The 17,689-nt window shown below is 34.1% G+C and overlaps 1 protein-coding gene across 1 annotated transcript in view; it reads left to right on the top strand.

The window, feature by feature from the left end:
• Positions 1 to 17,689, top strand: part of LOC106470110 (UPF0577 protein KIAA1324-like homolog) — a 94,249-nt gene that overhangs the window by 52,780 nt on the left and 23,780 nt on the right. Inside the window, exons 13-17 of the mRNA XM_022398679.1 lie at positions 2,188 to 2,409; positions 3,262 to 3,391; positions 13,293 to 13,405; positions 15,160 to 15,236; positions 16,023 to 16,068. Of these exons, the coding sequence (XP_022254387.1) occupies positions 2,188 to 2,409; positions 3,262 to 3,391; positions 13,293 to 13,405; positions 15,160 to 15,236; positions 16,023 to 16,068 (588 nt within the window). The remainder of the gene's footprint in view (positions 1 to 2,187; positions 2,410 to 3,261; positions 3,392 to 13,292; positions 13,406 to 15,159; positions 15,237 to 16,022; positions 16,069 to 17,689) is intronic.

A 17,689-nucleotide genomic window follows, 5' to 3' on the forward strand; every position in this document is an offset into this window, starting at 1 on the left:
CGTTACAACGTCATCCCATTGTTTAGTTTGGAAAATGAGTTCAAGATTTGACACTAGATAGTGATCACTTGCTGGCTTCCCCCTAGCCTGTTACTTTGAAATGAGGATCAGCTAGTGTAGACAGCCCTTGTGTAGTCGTGCATAAAATCTAATAAACAAGGAATAACAATGCAACGTTAATGAACCGTTGAAGAATTATTTACAGTCAAAATTGTGATGTTTGATTTTTTTTACTATAAAAACTTTATATTTTTCCATTTTAATATTGTACCATCTTGTAATGAGATCTATATGTACTCTTTGATTTTACATTTTAATTTTAGGAAAATATAGCTTGTTTCTGCATTTCTATTTTTTATTGGATGGATTATTGTCAGTTTATATACTTGTTGCTGCAGTTTTTTGCGTTCTTTTACTGTCTATTTTCTCCTCCTCTACCCATTAATATGAAACTTTGTATAAGAAACGAGAAAACACAAAGTGACTCATTTTGTTTAAAAACAAGTTAGTATAGAACTAAAAGAACTCAAAAATATATAGAACTAAAGAACTCAAACATTACTAGAATTTATAATGTTGTTGAGATGTTACGTTGGTAAAACACAGGTCTGTTTAAAGCTGTTATTAAAATACTGTTTAAGGTGTGGTACACAAGTTGATATTTTCAATCCATTTTTCTCAATGTGTAACGCCTGTTCAGAGGAACAAATAGTTTTACCTGCATGTACGATTGTCTTTCCTACAAGCAAAAAACTTAGGCTAGATTCTGTCAAGAAAATTTGTTGACAATGACACGTCAGGAATAGTGTATTTGAACACATGGATAAAAACAATTACTTCTTTGATTTTCCAGATGTTGAAATCATTGACAAAGAAAACTATAAATCACTGAAACATTAAAGAAGCTGTCTATAAAAAAACTAACATTAATAAATATGCAGGTTTATGTTTATATTTAGTCTAATTACTGTTTTCTTTACTTACCTGTTTATTTCTGTTGCATTGTTGACATAATATGTATTGTAACACATAACAGTTTTAAGTGTCCTGTGATTCTATTCAAAGCTGATGAAGTTAGGTTAACCTAATGAAACATAGTGTTTTCACACAAAGAGTTTTCTAAACATATTCACCTGTTTATCTGTATATAGATAAATAACAATTTAGTTTGACAAGCTTTTTCCTTTAAGTTTGTTCCTTTTGTTCATGTTTATGTAATATAGTTTTATTTAAATTTGCAAAGTGCACATACCTTAGATTTAAAAGTTGTTGTTGCTTTTTTGAAAATAAAAAAGCTGCTATTCAGTTCACACTAAATGTATGCCATGCTTACCAGAGGGAGAAGAAAAGAGTTTCTGTACTATTGTATACCATGCTCATACAGTGAGAATAAGAGAAAGCATTGCTATTACAATCACACTGATTGATTCCATCCATTTCAGAAAGATAAAAAGAACAAGACTTACTATTAAACTTAGGCTGTGTTCAATGCTCATCAGAAGAAAATAGGGAAAAAAGATTGCTATTGCATTTACACTACTGTATTTTATGTTAACCAGAAGAGAATAAGAACACTAGTTTCTATTGTATTCACATTAACATTTTCTAGTCTCACCAGAAGAGAATAGAAACAGTAGTTTCTATTGTATTCACATTAATATATTCTAGTCTCACCAGAAGAGAATAGAAACAGTAGTTTCTATTGTATTCACATTAATATATTCTAGTCTCACCAGAAGAGAATAGGAACAGTAGTTACTATTGTATTCACATTAATATATTCTAGTCTCACCAGAAGAGAATAGAAACAGTAGTTTCTATTGTATTCACATTAATATATTCTTGTCTCACCAGAAGAGAATAGGAACAGTAGTTACTATTGTATTCACACTGTATATTAAAAATAAGGGTAGTAATAGTACTGACAATATATTTTTCTCTCTTCTGTGTCCTGGGAAAGTGGGAGAGTGGAGAATTATGGATAAGATGATGCATGTTCTACATTGCATCAAGGTCATTCAGAACTCTGTGTCCCATGATTGTTGACCATCATTCTTGGATACAAGATGTGCAAGACAGAAGAAATGAATTGATAGATATTCTGTGATGATGTTCTCTATTCATCAAAATCTAATGTTGCATACATTAAATGTACTGTATTACAGAATTTCTTTTTTTTTCTTGTAGGTGTATTCCATGCCCACCAGGACATTATATCAGTAGTAAGGACACATTAGAATGCTCCCAATGTCCCCCAAATACTTATGTATCAGAACCATTACCATATGGAATAAAATCCTGTAAACATTGTGGTCCTGGACTTCAGTCAGAAAATTCAGAGAGCTGCTATAGTGATTGTCGTATCTTCCTTGCTGATGGGCAAGAGTTTGATTTTTCTGTTTTACCTGTGTAAGATATGTCCATTCGTTGTTGTTTTTTCCACCAAATTTGAATATTCTACTGATAAATTTAGAACTGTATTTTACACATTTATATCTTCAAAGATAATCTTAATACTTTGCAGCATATCACGTACTTAGTTACCTCACATTAAGGCACCAAAAAATAGGGTAAGCTATTGTGATGAGTTTCATCTTACTAATTGTAATTATGTTTTAATTCTGGCAGACATAGCTTCCTGCATTTTAAAGAAGGGCATGTTATTAACTAGTAGCAGTAAAGTACTGATTGTTGTGAATTTTAACTACTGTGTTTTGTATACTTAACCTGTGAGTAGCTTAACCCATTAACTGCTGCTGGAGCAGCTCAGGTGCTATTGTCTGACTCGGAGATAAAACTGAGTTGCATTTCAATAATAATAATATGATAATTATCGTCATTTGCATAGAGTTATAGTTATATATGTGCGACTGACAGATATTTCCATCATTCTCAGTTAATGGGTTAATACATTCAATCTATGAATAGTAAGTTTAATGATGTGCATAACTTATAGCTCAGGTATGTTAATTCTTATTTAAAACACAAAGGAATATCTCTTGATATGAAATTTAAAAAAAATACACATGCAAGTAAATCTGGTAAGTTCTACAAACACCAATGTTGTACTTAACTTTCAGAGTAGTTGGAAGTTTAAGTACAATATAAAGTGAACTGTGACCCATCTTGATTTTAGTATGCTAAAACTCCAATAATTTTAGTCACCTTTCTGCTTTTATATGATGTAAAAGGTTTAATACATTCTAGTAATTGCTTTCATTTTGTTATACATGTAATGGTGAGTCTGTAATATTTTTAAAGGTTTAATGAAATTCGTGGAAGCCCACTATTCACAGCAAGTGGTACCCAGTACTTTCATGTATTCAACATAAGTCTTTGTGGCCATGATGGCAAGCCAATGGCAGTGTGTAAGAATAACGTTTCTTATCATGTAAGTCTACTAGAAAATAAAAGTTCTTAACATAATTTTAGTATTAAACATTTTGAGTATGACTTTTTAATTTTTTATTTTCTGCAATATTTCTTATAAAATTTATTTTGTAACAAACCAGTATGTGTGAGTAATGTAACAAATTTCACTTAATTACAATAACAATAATGAATTTGGTAGATAAAGATTTATTCCTGAAAAATTATTAAAAAAAATTTTTGGTAGAAAATTTTGCACATACTTTTGAATTTTAGTCTGTAAAGTATATACATTTGTTGAGTAAAATTGCTGCTCTTAATGTTTGAAGATCATAAAATGATCTCATATTAAAGTGGAAATATTAAAATGTTGATTCAACATGTTTATAACCAAAAACTATATTATATAACACTAGCTTTTTTTGCTTTATCCATCAATGTTTAGAATATTGTTATTAAAATTCAAAACAGTAATATTTTGTTCTTATAAGTAACAAGCTTTTAAGCATCTGAAAATGAATATTTTTAGCGTGTGTAGAATTATGTTATCATTATTACTAATATCAAGAGTGACAAATTACCATCAAAGAATTGGTAAATTTTCAAAGCCACAATCTGTGTTGTTTGTTCATGATTGTTACACTTCTGATATGATTTTGAAGAATCAAAGAAATATAAATTTTTAGATTTAACATCTTATAGCTCAAGGAAAAACATAGAAAACAAGATGCCCTATATTATTTTGTCACCACTGCTTAAGCTTATATTCATTCACAATCTCCTGTTTGAACTATTAAAGAGTTTAAAGAAAAAATTCCAATATGGTACATTACCCCTGTCACAGATATAGCTATTCTATTTCAGTTCTACCTCTATATGAAATTTTTTTCTAATGCTACAAGCCTTGAGCACCCACGTACTCCATGATCAACATGGTTCAACTGTGTCTCGCATATAAATCATCATTGGACAACCCTCCACCTATAGAAGTGCAACACACCCTCATGATGCATGTGGCTCCTTCTATTCAATTCAACCGAAATGCCACTTTTTATTTGCCAATGCTCCAGTCACAACGTTTTTTATTATGCTGTTCACTTGTGTTTTTTTTTTTTATACTTAGTGCATTTTTTGAAAAAAAAAATTTCCATGTTGATCGAATTGTTTTGTAATTTATTCCGAAGTGGAATTGTTATTCTCAATTTTCAAATGTTTGCAAACATAAGGATAACTTTTTTTTTCTTCTAGTTTTTCATTTATTTATTCTAACACTGTTGTGTTTGGTTATTCATCTGTAATGACGAATTCCAAAGTCCATGTTACCACTTTTGGAGGTAATACCATCTACCCGCACACTTATACAGGAGGAAACTCGACTGTAGAATTAATGACTCTCATTCAAAAAGAGTTTGATTGTTATATTAGTCAACCTTCTTCTCCAGGTGTTGCCCATTTTCCTCCTGAATATACCAAACTTGTTTGGGACTGCAAGGAATTTGACAGCCTTCTTCCTCCATGTGATTTTGCCATGTCTTCCTATGCCTCTACTGCAGAATCAGCTAAGCTTAATACAGTTTTTTTGGACATGATTCCCCAGGTGTGTTCTGTTTTATCAATTTCCCCAATTTCTTATAATCCTCTTCTTTCCTTGTTACATGATACCCCTTCCTCTCAGATATTAAGGCTCATGCAGAGCATTTTGTATCTCAGATGTGTGAGAGCACTAACATGACCTGCTCTCCACGGGCTTTGGATCAGTTTGCTTTAGCCTACCATCATGCTGAATTACTATTTATTGATTTTCAAAAGCTGGAATCACTTTTTCCCATAGACCTTGATCATCCTGTTCATTTATCCCATGCCCACTTTTTCCACTTTTGTCATACCCTATCGACTCTCCTATGGTGTTTGTCCACCATCCTTTCTGAGGTGCTCCTCCGAGATCCTGAGGATTTGTTGAGGGATACCCTCTCCTTATTACCTCCACTTTGGAACATTTGTCTTCTTTGGCCTTTTCCTTACACACATGGTTTCTCTGTTGTTGGGATCTTCTGGGGAGAAACACTGTAGTGTCCCAAGTGTGTTTATCATTTAGTTATCCTCGGGACTTACATATTATTTCTTTTCTCCAGCGGTCTGTTTTCAGAGATTTTCCCCAGACTTTAGAATCCTGTGTAGAATCTGTGAGACAGCAATTGACCCTTCCGTCTTTCGTTGATTGTTTATCTCATTCCGAGGCTAGACAATCCCCTATTACTGTTTCCCGTCCCACTCCTTCCCAGCTTTAACCAGTTTCTATCTTTAAGAGTTTTTCCACTTGTCATATTATTCAACGAAGATGGACATGTTGCCAACAGTAACAGTGACTACCTTGTGGGTTCTGGTCCAGTAGGGGCTCGCATGACTAATTTTGTTCCCTATGTTGTGATTTTGCCACAGAACTTTGGGTTATTCAGGTATATTCTGAGGGACTTGTCATCCACTTCCTTTCCCCTCCTCTGTTATCTCAGGTACCCATGACTTTTCCATTGTTTCGGGATCCCACCACCAGTCAATGTCTTTTCAAGGAGGTACAGAATTTTCTCTCCCAAAAAGCCATTGAACCTGTACCTCATCCTTCTCCAGGTTTTTGTTCCAGAGTGTTTGTGGTACCTAAGAGAACCAGGGACTGGAGGCCTGTGATCAATCTGTCTCACCTGCTTCAGTTTTTGGTTCTACCTCGCTATACTATGGAATCTTTTCTCATCCTCAGGTGGGCTTTATCTACAGGTCTATGAATGACTAAAGTATATGTCTTGAATGCTTATCTGCATATTCCTATACCTTGTAGGTTGAGGTGCTATCTTTAGTTTGTTCATCATGGGGTAGTGTATCAATTTTGTGCCATACCCTTTGAGCTTGCTTAGGTCCCATATGTTTTTTTAACAAGTGGTCAAGGCTTTTGCCTGATGTATGCATGCTCAGGGATTGTGCTTGCACCATTACATGGATGACTGGCTTATGTTAGCTTGTTATGAATGGGAGTCTGCCCATCACAATCATCTGCTTCTTTTGGAGGCAGCTCATATGGGTTAGTTAATAAAGTTGAAGAAGTCATTCCTCATACCAACCAATCTCTCATCCACTTGGGTGTATTTTTCAACACTCATCTCAGTCGTGCCCAACTTTTGACTCTATTCAATGGAGCTTTCAGTTCTCCATGCTCTTACTGCTCCCTGTATTAAAGCTCATGAGGTGCTATTACTTTTGGAAATGTAGTCTTCTGTGGAAACTTATCCCCTCAGGTCTTTTCAGTGGATTCTGCACAACCAATGGAACCTTGCATGGAATCTCCCTTTGATGCTCCTATTTCCCTTCCTCCTTCCTTTGTTGATGATCTGCATTTGTGTTTAGGCAAGGCCCACATGTTGGCAGGTGTTCCACTTTCTCCCCCTTGTCATGTTTTGGATGCTTTTATCCACAGCTAGAGGGGGGGGGGGTGATCAGTAGGAAGCTTCAGATCAGTTATCTCCAGTTGAGATGTCCTACCATATCAACATCCTGGAGCTTCTGGCCATAAATTGTGCTTTGGTTAATTTTCTTCATCTTGCCAGGAATCGTCTGGTCATTATCCGTTCAGACAGTTCTACAGTGGTAACTTCTTTTAATCATCAAAGAGACACCCATTCTCATTCCCTTTGTGGTTAAACTTTGGATCTTTTTTTTTTTGAGCCCAGATGCTTGATATTCGTCTCCTTGCATATCATGTTCCAGGTGCATTCAACCTTGTTGCAAATCATCTTTCCCAACCAGAAAAAATTTATCCAATGAAGTGGTCTCTCGATCCTCATGTAGGGTACTTTTCACCTGGATGCGTTTGCCACATCCCTCAATACAAAGTTACTATATTTTGGTTTTTAGTTCCTCATCCACTTGCACAGACTGTTGATGCATTCAGCCAGGACTGGACCAACAGTTACCTTTATGTGTATCTTCCCATCTGTCTCCTTTCCACGGGTGATTTCATTCATCCACACTACTCCTTGTCAAGTCTTTCTGATTGCTCCAGCTCCAATCTGCCCCACCATTACCTCTTCCTCTTATTCCATCCCATTTATGTCACCCTTGGTCACCAGCATTTCATTCAGCCCTTCCTACCCTCCATCTTTATGCCTGGTTTTTATCCAGTCTTTGATGAGGAGATCCAGATTGTCATGGCAAATTGCTTCATTTTTTACATGTTCCATTTGCCCTTCTTCTATGGATGTTTATCAACATAAGTTGAACATTTTCTGCCATTGATCATTGGGTTAAGGAATTTCACCTGCTCAACCCACTGTTCCTCTTCTTACAGATTTTCTCACTTGGCTATTTGATCAGATGGACTTCTGTCACCTGGATTGCGGGTTATCAGGCTGCTTTATCTCTCACTTTTCATTTTTCCTGGTACCATAAAGTTTTTACTTCTCCTACCCTTCAATTGGACATGTGGATTACGCTGCATACGTTCATCTCTCACTATCTGCATCAGATAGTGGTTTATTTTTCATCGGGTTACCGTCTTCTACTTGTTGCCATTCTTCAGACTTTGGTGTGACTGTGAATGGGTAAGATATTTTTTTGTATATATACATATATATACCTCATATTTTTCAGGGGCACGTCCCTTTTTTTCTTTCCAGATCTCACTCTTTGGTGACTGGTGCCCGTCCAGGTATACTTAAACTAGTCAAATGCACACTGTAAGGCCATGATGACTTAACAGTTATAATTTCCATGGCCACTAAACATACACTGTTGAGATGGGGTGTTCCACAAGATCACTCGTAAATTTTTCCTTGTGATATATTTGCTTCATCAATATGCATGTTCTGGATCATACCAACCCATGGATTTCATGGGTAAAGCATAAGGGGATAGCTGCTCATCCCTGCCATTCCTTACATTAAATAAATAAGGAGTGGTCTGCTTTTCAAAATAGGGCTTTTGAGTCTCCCATTGCACTGTCTCCACCACATTCCCCCCCTTTTTCTTCCAGCGGAGTATGGGAGTCCTTACCACTTTCCAATTCCAAGCCACTGGGGTGGTGGATGGACCATAATGGCATCTTCCTGAATGTGATAATGATATTTTATACAAATAATGATAAAACAATTTAGTTGAGAGTAGGACGGTGGTGTTCAGCTGGTGTAGGTAACAAGATGTTCTCAAATCTGTAACTCCATCTCTAAACAAGTATATTCGAGGGGATGTTATAGCTTTGGAGTTCACCCATTCAACTGGGATTCCTCATCCTACTCCCACATGGATGTTGGTTCCCAGTGGCTTGGTTTGGGATTCAGAAGTCCTCACACATGTATTACAGGTGTCTCTGTTCCCTCACTCTATTAGACTCATGTTCTCTACTACTGTGTTGTGGGTCAAGGTGAATGAACATGCAGGTTACTTCAGTTTTTCCTCTTGAGCTATTCCTTGAAGATTTTCATATACCAAGGACGTTACTGCACTGGGAGTGGTTCCTGTCTGATTGGTTTTGAGTGGGATATTTTACAATACAGGGACATCTTTCATATTCTGATCATCCAAATGTTGGGATCCCAGATCGGTAAACCATTTTATGATCTTGCTATCATGTGCCCTGTTCACAGGTCAGTGGGTATGATATCTCCCTACAGTCTGTTGAACTTGAGGTGAAGACAGTATGATCCTCTCTCCTATCTCCACATTGATGTCTGTTCCTGATGACTGGATTTTGGATTGTAGTTGACTTGCCAGTGGTATGATCCTCATCCTATCCCCGCGTGGCAGCTGGGTTTTGGATGCAGTGTATGGTCCGTCGTGCCCTAGCCACTCTACACCTTGGGGCACATCATTTTACTCTCACCCACATTACTGTCTTCAAAGGGATTGATCTTCTGATATTAGGTGGTTTGGAACCCTATCCAGACGTTGTTCTCTCTCTTTTGGATGTGTTCTTCCACATTTCCCGCCCATGTTTGTAACACCTCTTTCCATACTGGGCATAGAGGATCTCCCCTTTTTAGGTGTTTTTTGGACACTTTTGTTTCTTTTCCTTGCATCAGTCCCTCCACCTATTCAATGTGGGATTCTAACTATATCTGTGAGTGGAGGTAATGTACTGTATTGGAAGTTATAATTTTCCAATTTCCCATAGATATTTACCTCCTCTCACACTTCCCACCCTTCCTCCCCACTGAAAACCAGAGTATCTATTTTATTCCAAAACTGGAAGTGATAGTTTGGTAGAATTGATGATTTACATGTGAGACACAGTTGAAACACACTGATTGTGGGGTACTTAGAAGGTCAAGGCTCGTGGCATGCCAAAATATTTTTGCATATAAAGGGCAGTACTGAAATAGAAGAGCTATTTCTGTGAGTGGAGATAAATACCTATTAGAAATACATTTTCAAGACAGGAAATTATAACATCCTATATAAAATACAAGCAGTTTTTTACTATATTAAATCTTGTTTTTCAGTTTAAGCCTACTTATACTATAATCTTTATAATACAATTTTAATTTGCTTTAAAATTTAAATGAGGGCAACTAGCCAATCAAGAATGTTCGTATAGTCATGTCAACCATTAAGAAATGTGTAATATGAGAGATAAATGAATTCTAAAGTACATTGAGAACATCTAAATGGACATTTCAGTTTGCGTGATATCAATTTAGAGGGTGCTTCTGATAGTATACAAATAGCTATCTCAATAATGACTAAATTATTAGGATGTTTAGTGACCTGGGAGTTGTATATTAGTTACACTTGTATGACTAGGGATCTAGTAATGCTTGTGACCCATGACCCATATATGAGCACAACATGGAGGCTTTTGTGTTCCAAAAATTTTCAATGTGCATATACTGTATTTCTGTTAAAAACATTATTAGTAAATGCTATAAGCAGTTTTGTAACATTGATTACCACCTGGAGAATACAAAATCTGCTACAGTTAAGTTGGTATGAGTTGTTGTACATATTGGCATATATATGTATAGCATATCCAAAAGGTATTCCAAGTTCAGCTAAATTATATAGTATATTTTCATTTTTATTTATAAAGCTGTTACATCACAAAATAGAAGCAATAGTTTGATCTTTTTTTTATTATCAAAGTTGTTTGTATGAAGTTGAGACTAATGTGGTATTTACAGGTACACTGATAACCTTAGACATAAGAGTAGTAACCATAGCATGAGGAACATCTCAAAATATACTACAAAGGTAAACTGAATACCTCCAAATTTACAAATCTCCAGATGAGCAAAAAAAAAAAACTCATCAAAGTATGAACAAAATTAAAATCAGTAAATCAAAGTTATGAGTACACTGGATGATGGACAACACTTATACTAAACATCAAGCTCTAGACTATGTTTCCAAACTAAATTTTAAATGATCTGTTCTAGACTGAGAGTATTCAGTCAGAACTATATACAAAAGTATGTAATTCTATCTCTCAGTATGCAGGTGCTACCTGATCCATCCTTTACATACTATGTTTTACTATGTAGCTATATTTTCTCAAAAGAAAGCTCATGCAACACTAAAAGGGCAATAGGTCAAAAATAATGTAGCCACGTTCCACTTTTAAATTTAAACACAATGTTAGAAATGTGTATGTATGAAAAGTTTTAAGAATTATAGTTGGACTTAATGTTTATATTACTGAACTAAAGAGATGGAAAATACTAAATATATTAACCTTTTTTAAATTATGTAATGCCGACTAGAGTCTAGTGCACATAAATATGAATAAATAAAATGACTGTGAAGATAAAAAGCTCTACCTGACAGATAACATTAGATTATCAGGGGTTCATGGCTGTTTCGTTTACTCATAATTATGAACACTAAATATGCTTTGTATACTTTATTAAAACATGTATATATTTCAAATCGTAATAAGTCTAGATTTCATTATAACAGCCACACATCAATTGCTTTTAATTGTTACTTAGGTTTAAGCCTTACATGTGGCTTTAGTCAGTTGTAATTAAAAATTGTTACATTTATAAAAGGGACAATATGGAGGGAAGCCAGTTAACTGATTTTTTATCAATCATGTCTGAATTTATTACAATTACAAATTAGTTAGGAATAAATAAGAGCTTTTATGAAAAGTAAAAAAAACAACAACAAGAAAATACAAAAGTATGAACCTATTTCTACATCAATTTATCAGGATCCAATGTGAGGAAAATTTTAGGTATATAATTGTATTTTTCTTTTAGTTTTACAGCAGAATGGTGGTTTTAATATAATGAAATTTTGCTTTCGGCTTTATAGTGAAATGGTTGTGTTATTACTAGCAAGAGGTGATTCATAGAAAAAGTTATTTAGTTTCAGTTAATCAAGCTTCTTTGATGATCAAAATTGTATTCCAAAATTTACCAATTTTGTGCTCATTATGAAAAATTCAGTCATTACTATTTATGTATACAAAGGGCTGAGTGCATTTTATTAATGCAATTTTGGAGCATCGGCATGCCATTACAGTGCTTGTTGCCATGCCCGGCCTGACGAACAAGCATTGTGACAATAACCCAGCAGTATAGTTTCATGTGTATATAAAGCTTCATTGTAAGGCAGTTATGTCCAAAGTATTGGCTCATCTCTACCTGTTCTCCATAATCCATATAGTTTACAAGGACAGTAGTTTTTCCAATGCCCTTTTCATAAACCTTATCTCACAGAATTCAATAGACACTGCATCTGGTTACTTGACTAGTGTATTTTTGTATGGAATAACATGAGTACTCATTTCATTCTCCATCTGCTTGAGATCTGCAGTGGTTAAACATAAGGTATGAATTGGAAATTTTACCCTATTGAACTCGTATCCTGTTGGCCTAATTTACTTCTGAAGCTGATATTTTTGTGTGGTATTAAGGGACCAGAACATTGGTCTGATAGTAAGCAGAGTTAACTATAACCATTGTATTCCCCTTCCTGATTCCTGACTTAAACCTGCACAATATTCAGTGATGATCATGAATCCTTCTAAAGTGTTTTGCTAAATGCTGTGGACCACTTTTTGGAAAATACTTTCACCCAGTGACTGGTGGAAATAGCACAAGACTTGTTACAATTACCAAGATACACATATGTTTTGTTGAGTATCACCACAAGCTACCATTTTTCCCAGTCTAAGTACCCTTAATACAGTTTTCTATAATTGGTCTTCCTTTCCATAATATGTCATAGAAGTGACTTGTTTCATTTATTTGGAGAGAGAGATTCTTCTTGATTATGTTGTGTACTATTGCCTGTGACAAGTCGATAACTCTTGCATCTGACCTATATGTTTATGGATTTTGTTCTCTTACAAGATGGTGCACTTTGCTCACCACATCGAGGGTATGACTTGTTGCAGGTCTTCTTCTGGATAGTCCTGATATTACAAGTTGATCCATAATCTTTTATTTTCCAATGCCATCAATTACAAGGATATCCTTATTTTGGAAATTTTAAATCCCTGATCAGAACACATATCTTTATGATTTAAGTGTATGAATATTTTGCATTGGTAAGGACTGCTGTATAGCTTTCCAAAAGGCAATCAGTTTTTAATGGTATCACAGTACCTACAAACTTCACAACAATGTCAAGAGTAGTTCTGATACTTTCTGTTCCACCACATCTTTATATCTGTTGTGGTTGACATGTGACTAACTGATTGGGATATTTGAAAATTATGAAAGATACTGGTAACTTGATTATTTTAGAAAAATGACTTAAGTCTCTTTAATAACATTTGGGGATATTATTTTCTACCCTGCGATAAGAATTCGTTAATGTTGCTCAAATGTTTAACATTATTTTCTTGAACTATTGCTATTTCAGTGTATAGTACTTATTGAAAAACTGTTGGTATAAGTGCTGAAAACTGAAATTTGTTTCTCTTTGTGTACTAGGAGACTATTGGAGAGATACAAAAGGAAGAAGAGATACAGGCTATGATCTGCAGATCTACATTAGTGCCGTCATCAGAAGGAGGATCATCAACTCTTGCTACTCAATCTGTCAGGTAAAACCTCAAAGTTAGAGGATGACACATCAGTTGATCATATTATGTCTGGTAACACAATCAACACTAAGGTTACCAAATGGCAAATTAATACTATATAGTTATTTTTACTTTTATATCATCTGAATGGTTAATTTTGTAAGTAATGTTTTGAATATCCTTTGGCTCCATATTAAAAAGTATTTTAGAATTAGCATCATTAATTGAATTGAACCTTGAATAATATTACTTTTAATCTACTAATTATAGTAAATCTGCACTTAGAATTTACTTTTCTTTATTTCTGTTGCTTTTAGGATCGCTTGGGTTCAAAGGTTAATCACTATTCTTGATCTGCAGCAAAGCCAAGATAGGGAGTAGACGTATTATATTATTTGTATTATTTTTCAAAATTGAGGTCACTTTGGGTAAATTGGTGTAAATAATTTGTTGCATAAAGTTTCAAAGGTTCAAATATTGTGGAATCATGTAAAATTGCATTATGAATATGTTGATATTATCACTCAAGCAGTTCTAATGAGGGTAGTTGGAATTTTTGTAGTTCTTCGAATAAGAAGAATTATTTTTGTTCTTTAGATGGTTTGTTTGTTTTTAATTATGCACAAAGCTACACAAGGGCTATCTTTGCTCTGCCCACCACGGGTATCGAAACCCGGTTTCTACCATTGTAAGTCCACAGACATACCGCTGTGCCACTGGGGGGCTCTTTAGATGGATTGTGGGCACATGCTGTTATAAACAAAACTCTTCAGACTGTTATTAAGCAATTAGAATAAGATTTATTATAGTATTTTACTGTTTATATAATTATCAAAATTGTCCATTAACTCTTTTTTTTTGTACAGTTAATGTTAGTGAAAAATGCAGTTGCAAGAAAAAATATATTTCAAATGTTTTTATGTGACTGCATTTTTCACTAACATTAACTGTAAATTTTAAAGTTAGAATCTGTTTTCAGGTACTGAAAAATAATACTGTTTATAAAAAAAACAACAGAATCATGGTATCTTGGAGTATGAACATATTAAATAGTAGTTAAAATAGCTGTAAGGGAAGTAGAATTGTAGTCAACATTTAATTTCCAATAGAAGTTTACACATATAAGCATGGGAAAGTATCAAACACAATGGGAAAAAAAATTAAAATCCATTTATAAAGTGCAGAAAAGTAAAACACTTATCTCTATATCATTATGAAGTCTTATTGTTATGCAGTTGTGATTTTGGTGAATCACTAATATAGAAAAAAAATTACTCTGTTGTAAGAAATAGCTAATGTTGAATGATACTGAAAACATTTTTAAACTTGGTTATTTTAATAAACTATTTGGACCTTTTATTTTCATTAGTAATTTTATGTTTTTAATGTCAGATAATTCTGAATTATGCCAATAACATCAAGAAATACTTTATAGTATTCATTGACAAACATTAAGAAAAACATCAAAATAATGTTTACTCTTCTAGTTCTGATGTTCCTTATTATTATTGTATCCAGTGATGTTGAGTGTGAAGTATACTGATTGTTTTATGCATTGGCAATACCAGTATAAATTTTCTGATCATTGTATATAATGACAACACCACAGTCTAAATTTGCTAACATTGCATGCAGTGGTAACACGAAGGTGTAAAATTTGCTAATCATTGTATACATTAACAGCACTTAGGTGTGAAACTTGCTGTTCAATGTATATTCATTGGTAACACTTAAGTATGAAACTTATTGATAATAATCACATTTTCCACCTACAGCCTTGGAGATACTTTAATTGGAATAACAACTAGACCAGTCTACAACAACATCAGCATAGTCAAGGAGTTTGTAGAAGGCAAGCATATTTTTTAAGATTAGTAGATGACATATTGAGACTTAAATAGGGTTGCAAGTGTCATGTAGGTTTATAATTAAATATACAGTACTTTTGTGTTTCTTAAGAACAGCTATTCTTCAAGAAGTTGTGTATTTTCTGACCACTGTGGAGTTGTTTTCAATACCAATAGAGTTGCTTCATATACCGTATTTGATGGGGTATAGGACGCATGGGTATGTAAGACGCACCCCCATTTCAGCAGGTCAGATTCAGGAAAAAAGTTTTTAGTGTATTTAAGCATATATTGGTGAAAGTAATCTAACAGCACATTACACAAGCAGAAAACACTTGAACATAAACTAAAACACAGTAAGAAAATGGGGATACACTTTAATATTTACACTCTTATTTTGTAGTTGGAATGCTGTACTGATCGTATGCTAGGATAGTGAGCGTTAGGAAGAAGATTAGCCTGCAGAAGGTCTCAACATCGCATATTAGACGCAGGGCGATTTTTTGAGCCAAAATTTTGGGAAATAAGTGCGTCCTATATGCTGTCAAATACGGTAATTCTAGTCATAAGTGTACTTTGCAATGAAAAACACATAATGACACTTTGTTTTATCTCTTCAGACATGTTATTAAATATTTTATCCATTAGTTTTGTGTAAACTTACAAAGAAAAAAACTAGCTATGCTTAAGTGTAAATTAATGTACAATATATCAAAGCAACATCATTGTGATGAAACATGAGAAGTTACATATAATTTGTTGAATGAAAAACTTGCTTTATTTCCTTTCAGGTCAAGCCCATCAAAATGACATTCATTTCTACTATTCCTCTTCAACGTAGGTCTTATTTTAGAGATTTTTCTATATTTTTTAAGATGTTTATTGCTACAAGGAGTTTTAATTTGACGTTTTCTGAGTGATTGGCACTTGAAATAACTTACTGTTAGATGTGGAGCTGAAGCTGTTTTGTATCATAGCTACAAAACCTACAGTGAAATGTTTGTAAACTGTTTATTCTGAAGATATCAGCATCTCTCTGATTAAGTGTAACAGCAGTATTTACAATATAAAGTGTACTATTTGATTATGTACATATGAAAATTTAAGAATTAGACTCCTTATGTGAAACAACATATTTTATCATTAGCTGATTACTGCAGTTTTGATTATATCAAATCTCCTCAGCCTGTTTAAGGTGATTGGAGCTTCTTTTTGTAGCTGTAGGTGCAGGAATGTAACTAGCACATTTTTATCCACCAGTATTTATTATTTTTTTCATTTTAAAAGGGCTGTTCTTTAAATAAAAGAGGTACATGTGTGAAGATTGAGATAAAAATTAAAGAAAAGCATCATAGTTGATAAACAGTGGTGGTCTAAAGGGTAGGCAGCTGACTAAAGCAGCATATTGTGGAGGGGCAGCAAATTGGTGGCTAGGAGGAGGGGAGGAGCAGGAAGAAGGAATGGTGGGAATAATAACCCTTTTCCTGTAGAAAGGCATACACAAGAAATGACACAGAACTAGCACTCCTTTTGCAGAAGCCCTCCAATGGCACAGCGGTATGTCTGTAGGTATAAAACACTAGAAAATTGGTTTCAATACCTGTGGTGGGCAGAGCACAGAGAGCTCACTGTGTAGCTTTATGCTTAACTTCAGGCAAACCTTTTGCAGAAAATCATGTAGAAACTTTAACCCTATCACTATGGGTTTACCTATGATCAGGGATCAAAGGGCGGGTCATCACGTTTGTAGACTTGCATTCAAAATTTTATTGAACTATTATATATAAATATATATATATGTAATTATTTATAAATGTGTGTCAGTAAGTTTGGTATCAAATTGTAGGTTATAATTCCAATTTTAGTATTGTACATTAGTTAATTTCTTAATTTAAAAGTAAATATTAAAACAGAATTTCTAAATATCGAATTTTGTATGTCACGTGGTAATTTGAATGCAGCTTTGGTTTAAATGAGATGTTTGTGATGTCCAAGTACAAAGTCTATAGTTTCTTATGAATTAGAAACTCAAATTACTGATATTGACAAGCTAGAATATAAAATAAGAACCTCCTATCTTTTCTGTTTTTTGATATATTGTTATAGTTAATGAATCAACCCAGGTGTCCCCACCCACCTCTTCCATTTTTGGAAATACTTGCTTACATACACCTACTTTGCTCTGTGACCTGTTAACCAATCAAAAGCTCAGAATGTTCCCTGTGTGGTTTTCTCAGCCATTGCAAAGTGTTTACATTGGAAGACCTTTCTTTTAATGTTAGAATTGAAGTGGAGAGGTAAGAGATAATGGAGCTTAAAATATCATATTTTTTTAGACCCAAATACAGCTTAGTTATTAAGCCTGATAAATTATAGTGGAATTCTTTGGTATTGATATAGTAATTTATGATTTTTTGTTATTTTAAAATGCGTATATAAAACCTAAAAAAATTACTTT

Source organism: Limulus polyphemus, unplaced genomic scaffold (genome assembly GCF_000517525.1).
Source record: "Limulus polyphemus unplaced genomic scaffold, Limulus_polyphemus-2.1.2 Scaffold3827, whole genome shotgun sequence".
NCBI classification, from domain to species: Eukaryota; Metazoa; Arthropoda; class Merostomata; order Xiphosura; family Limulidae; genus Limulus; species Limulus polyphemus.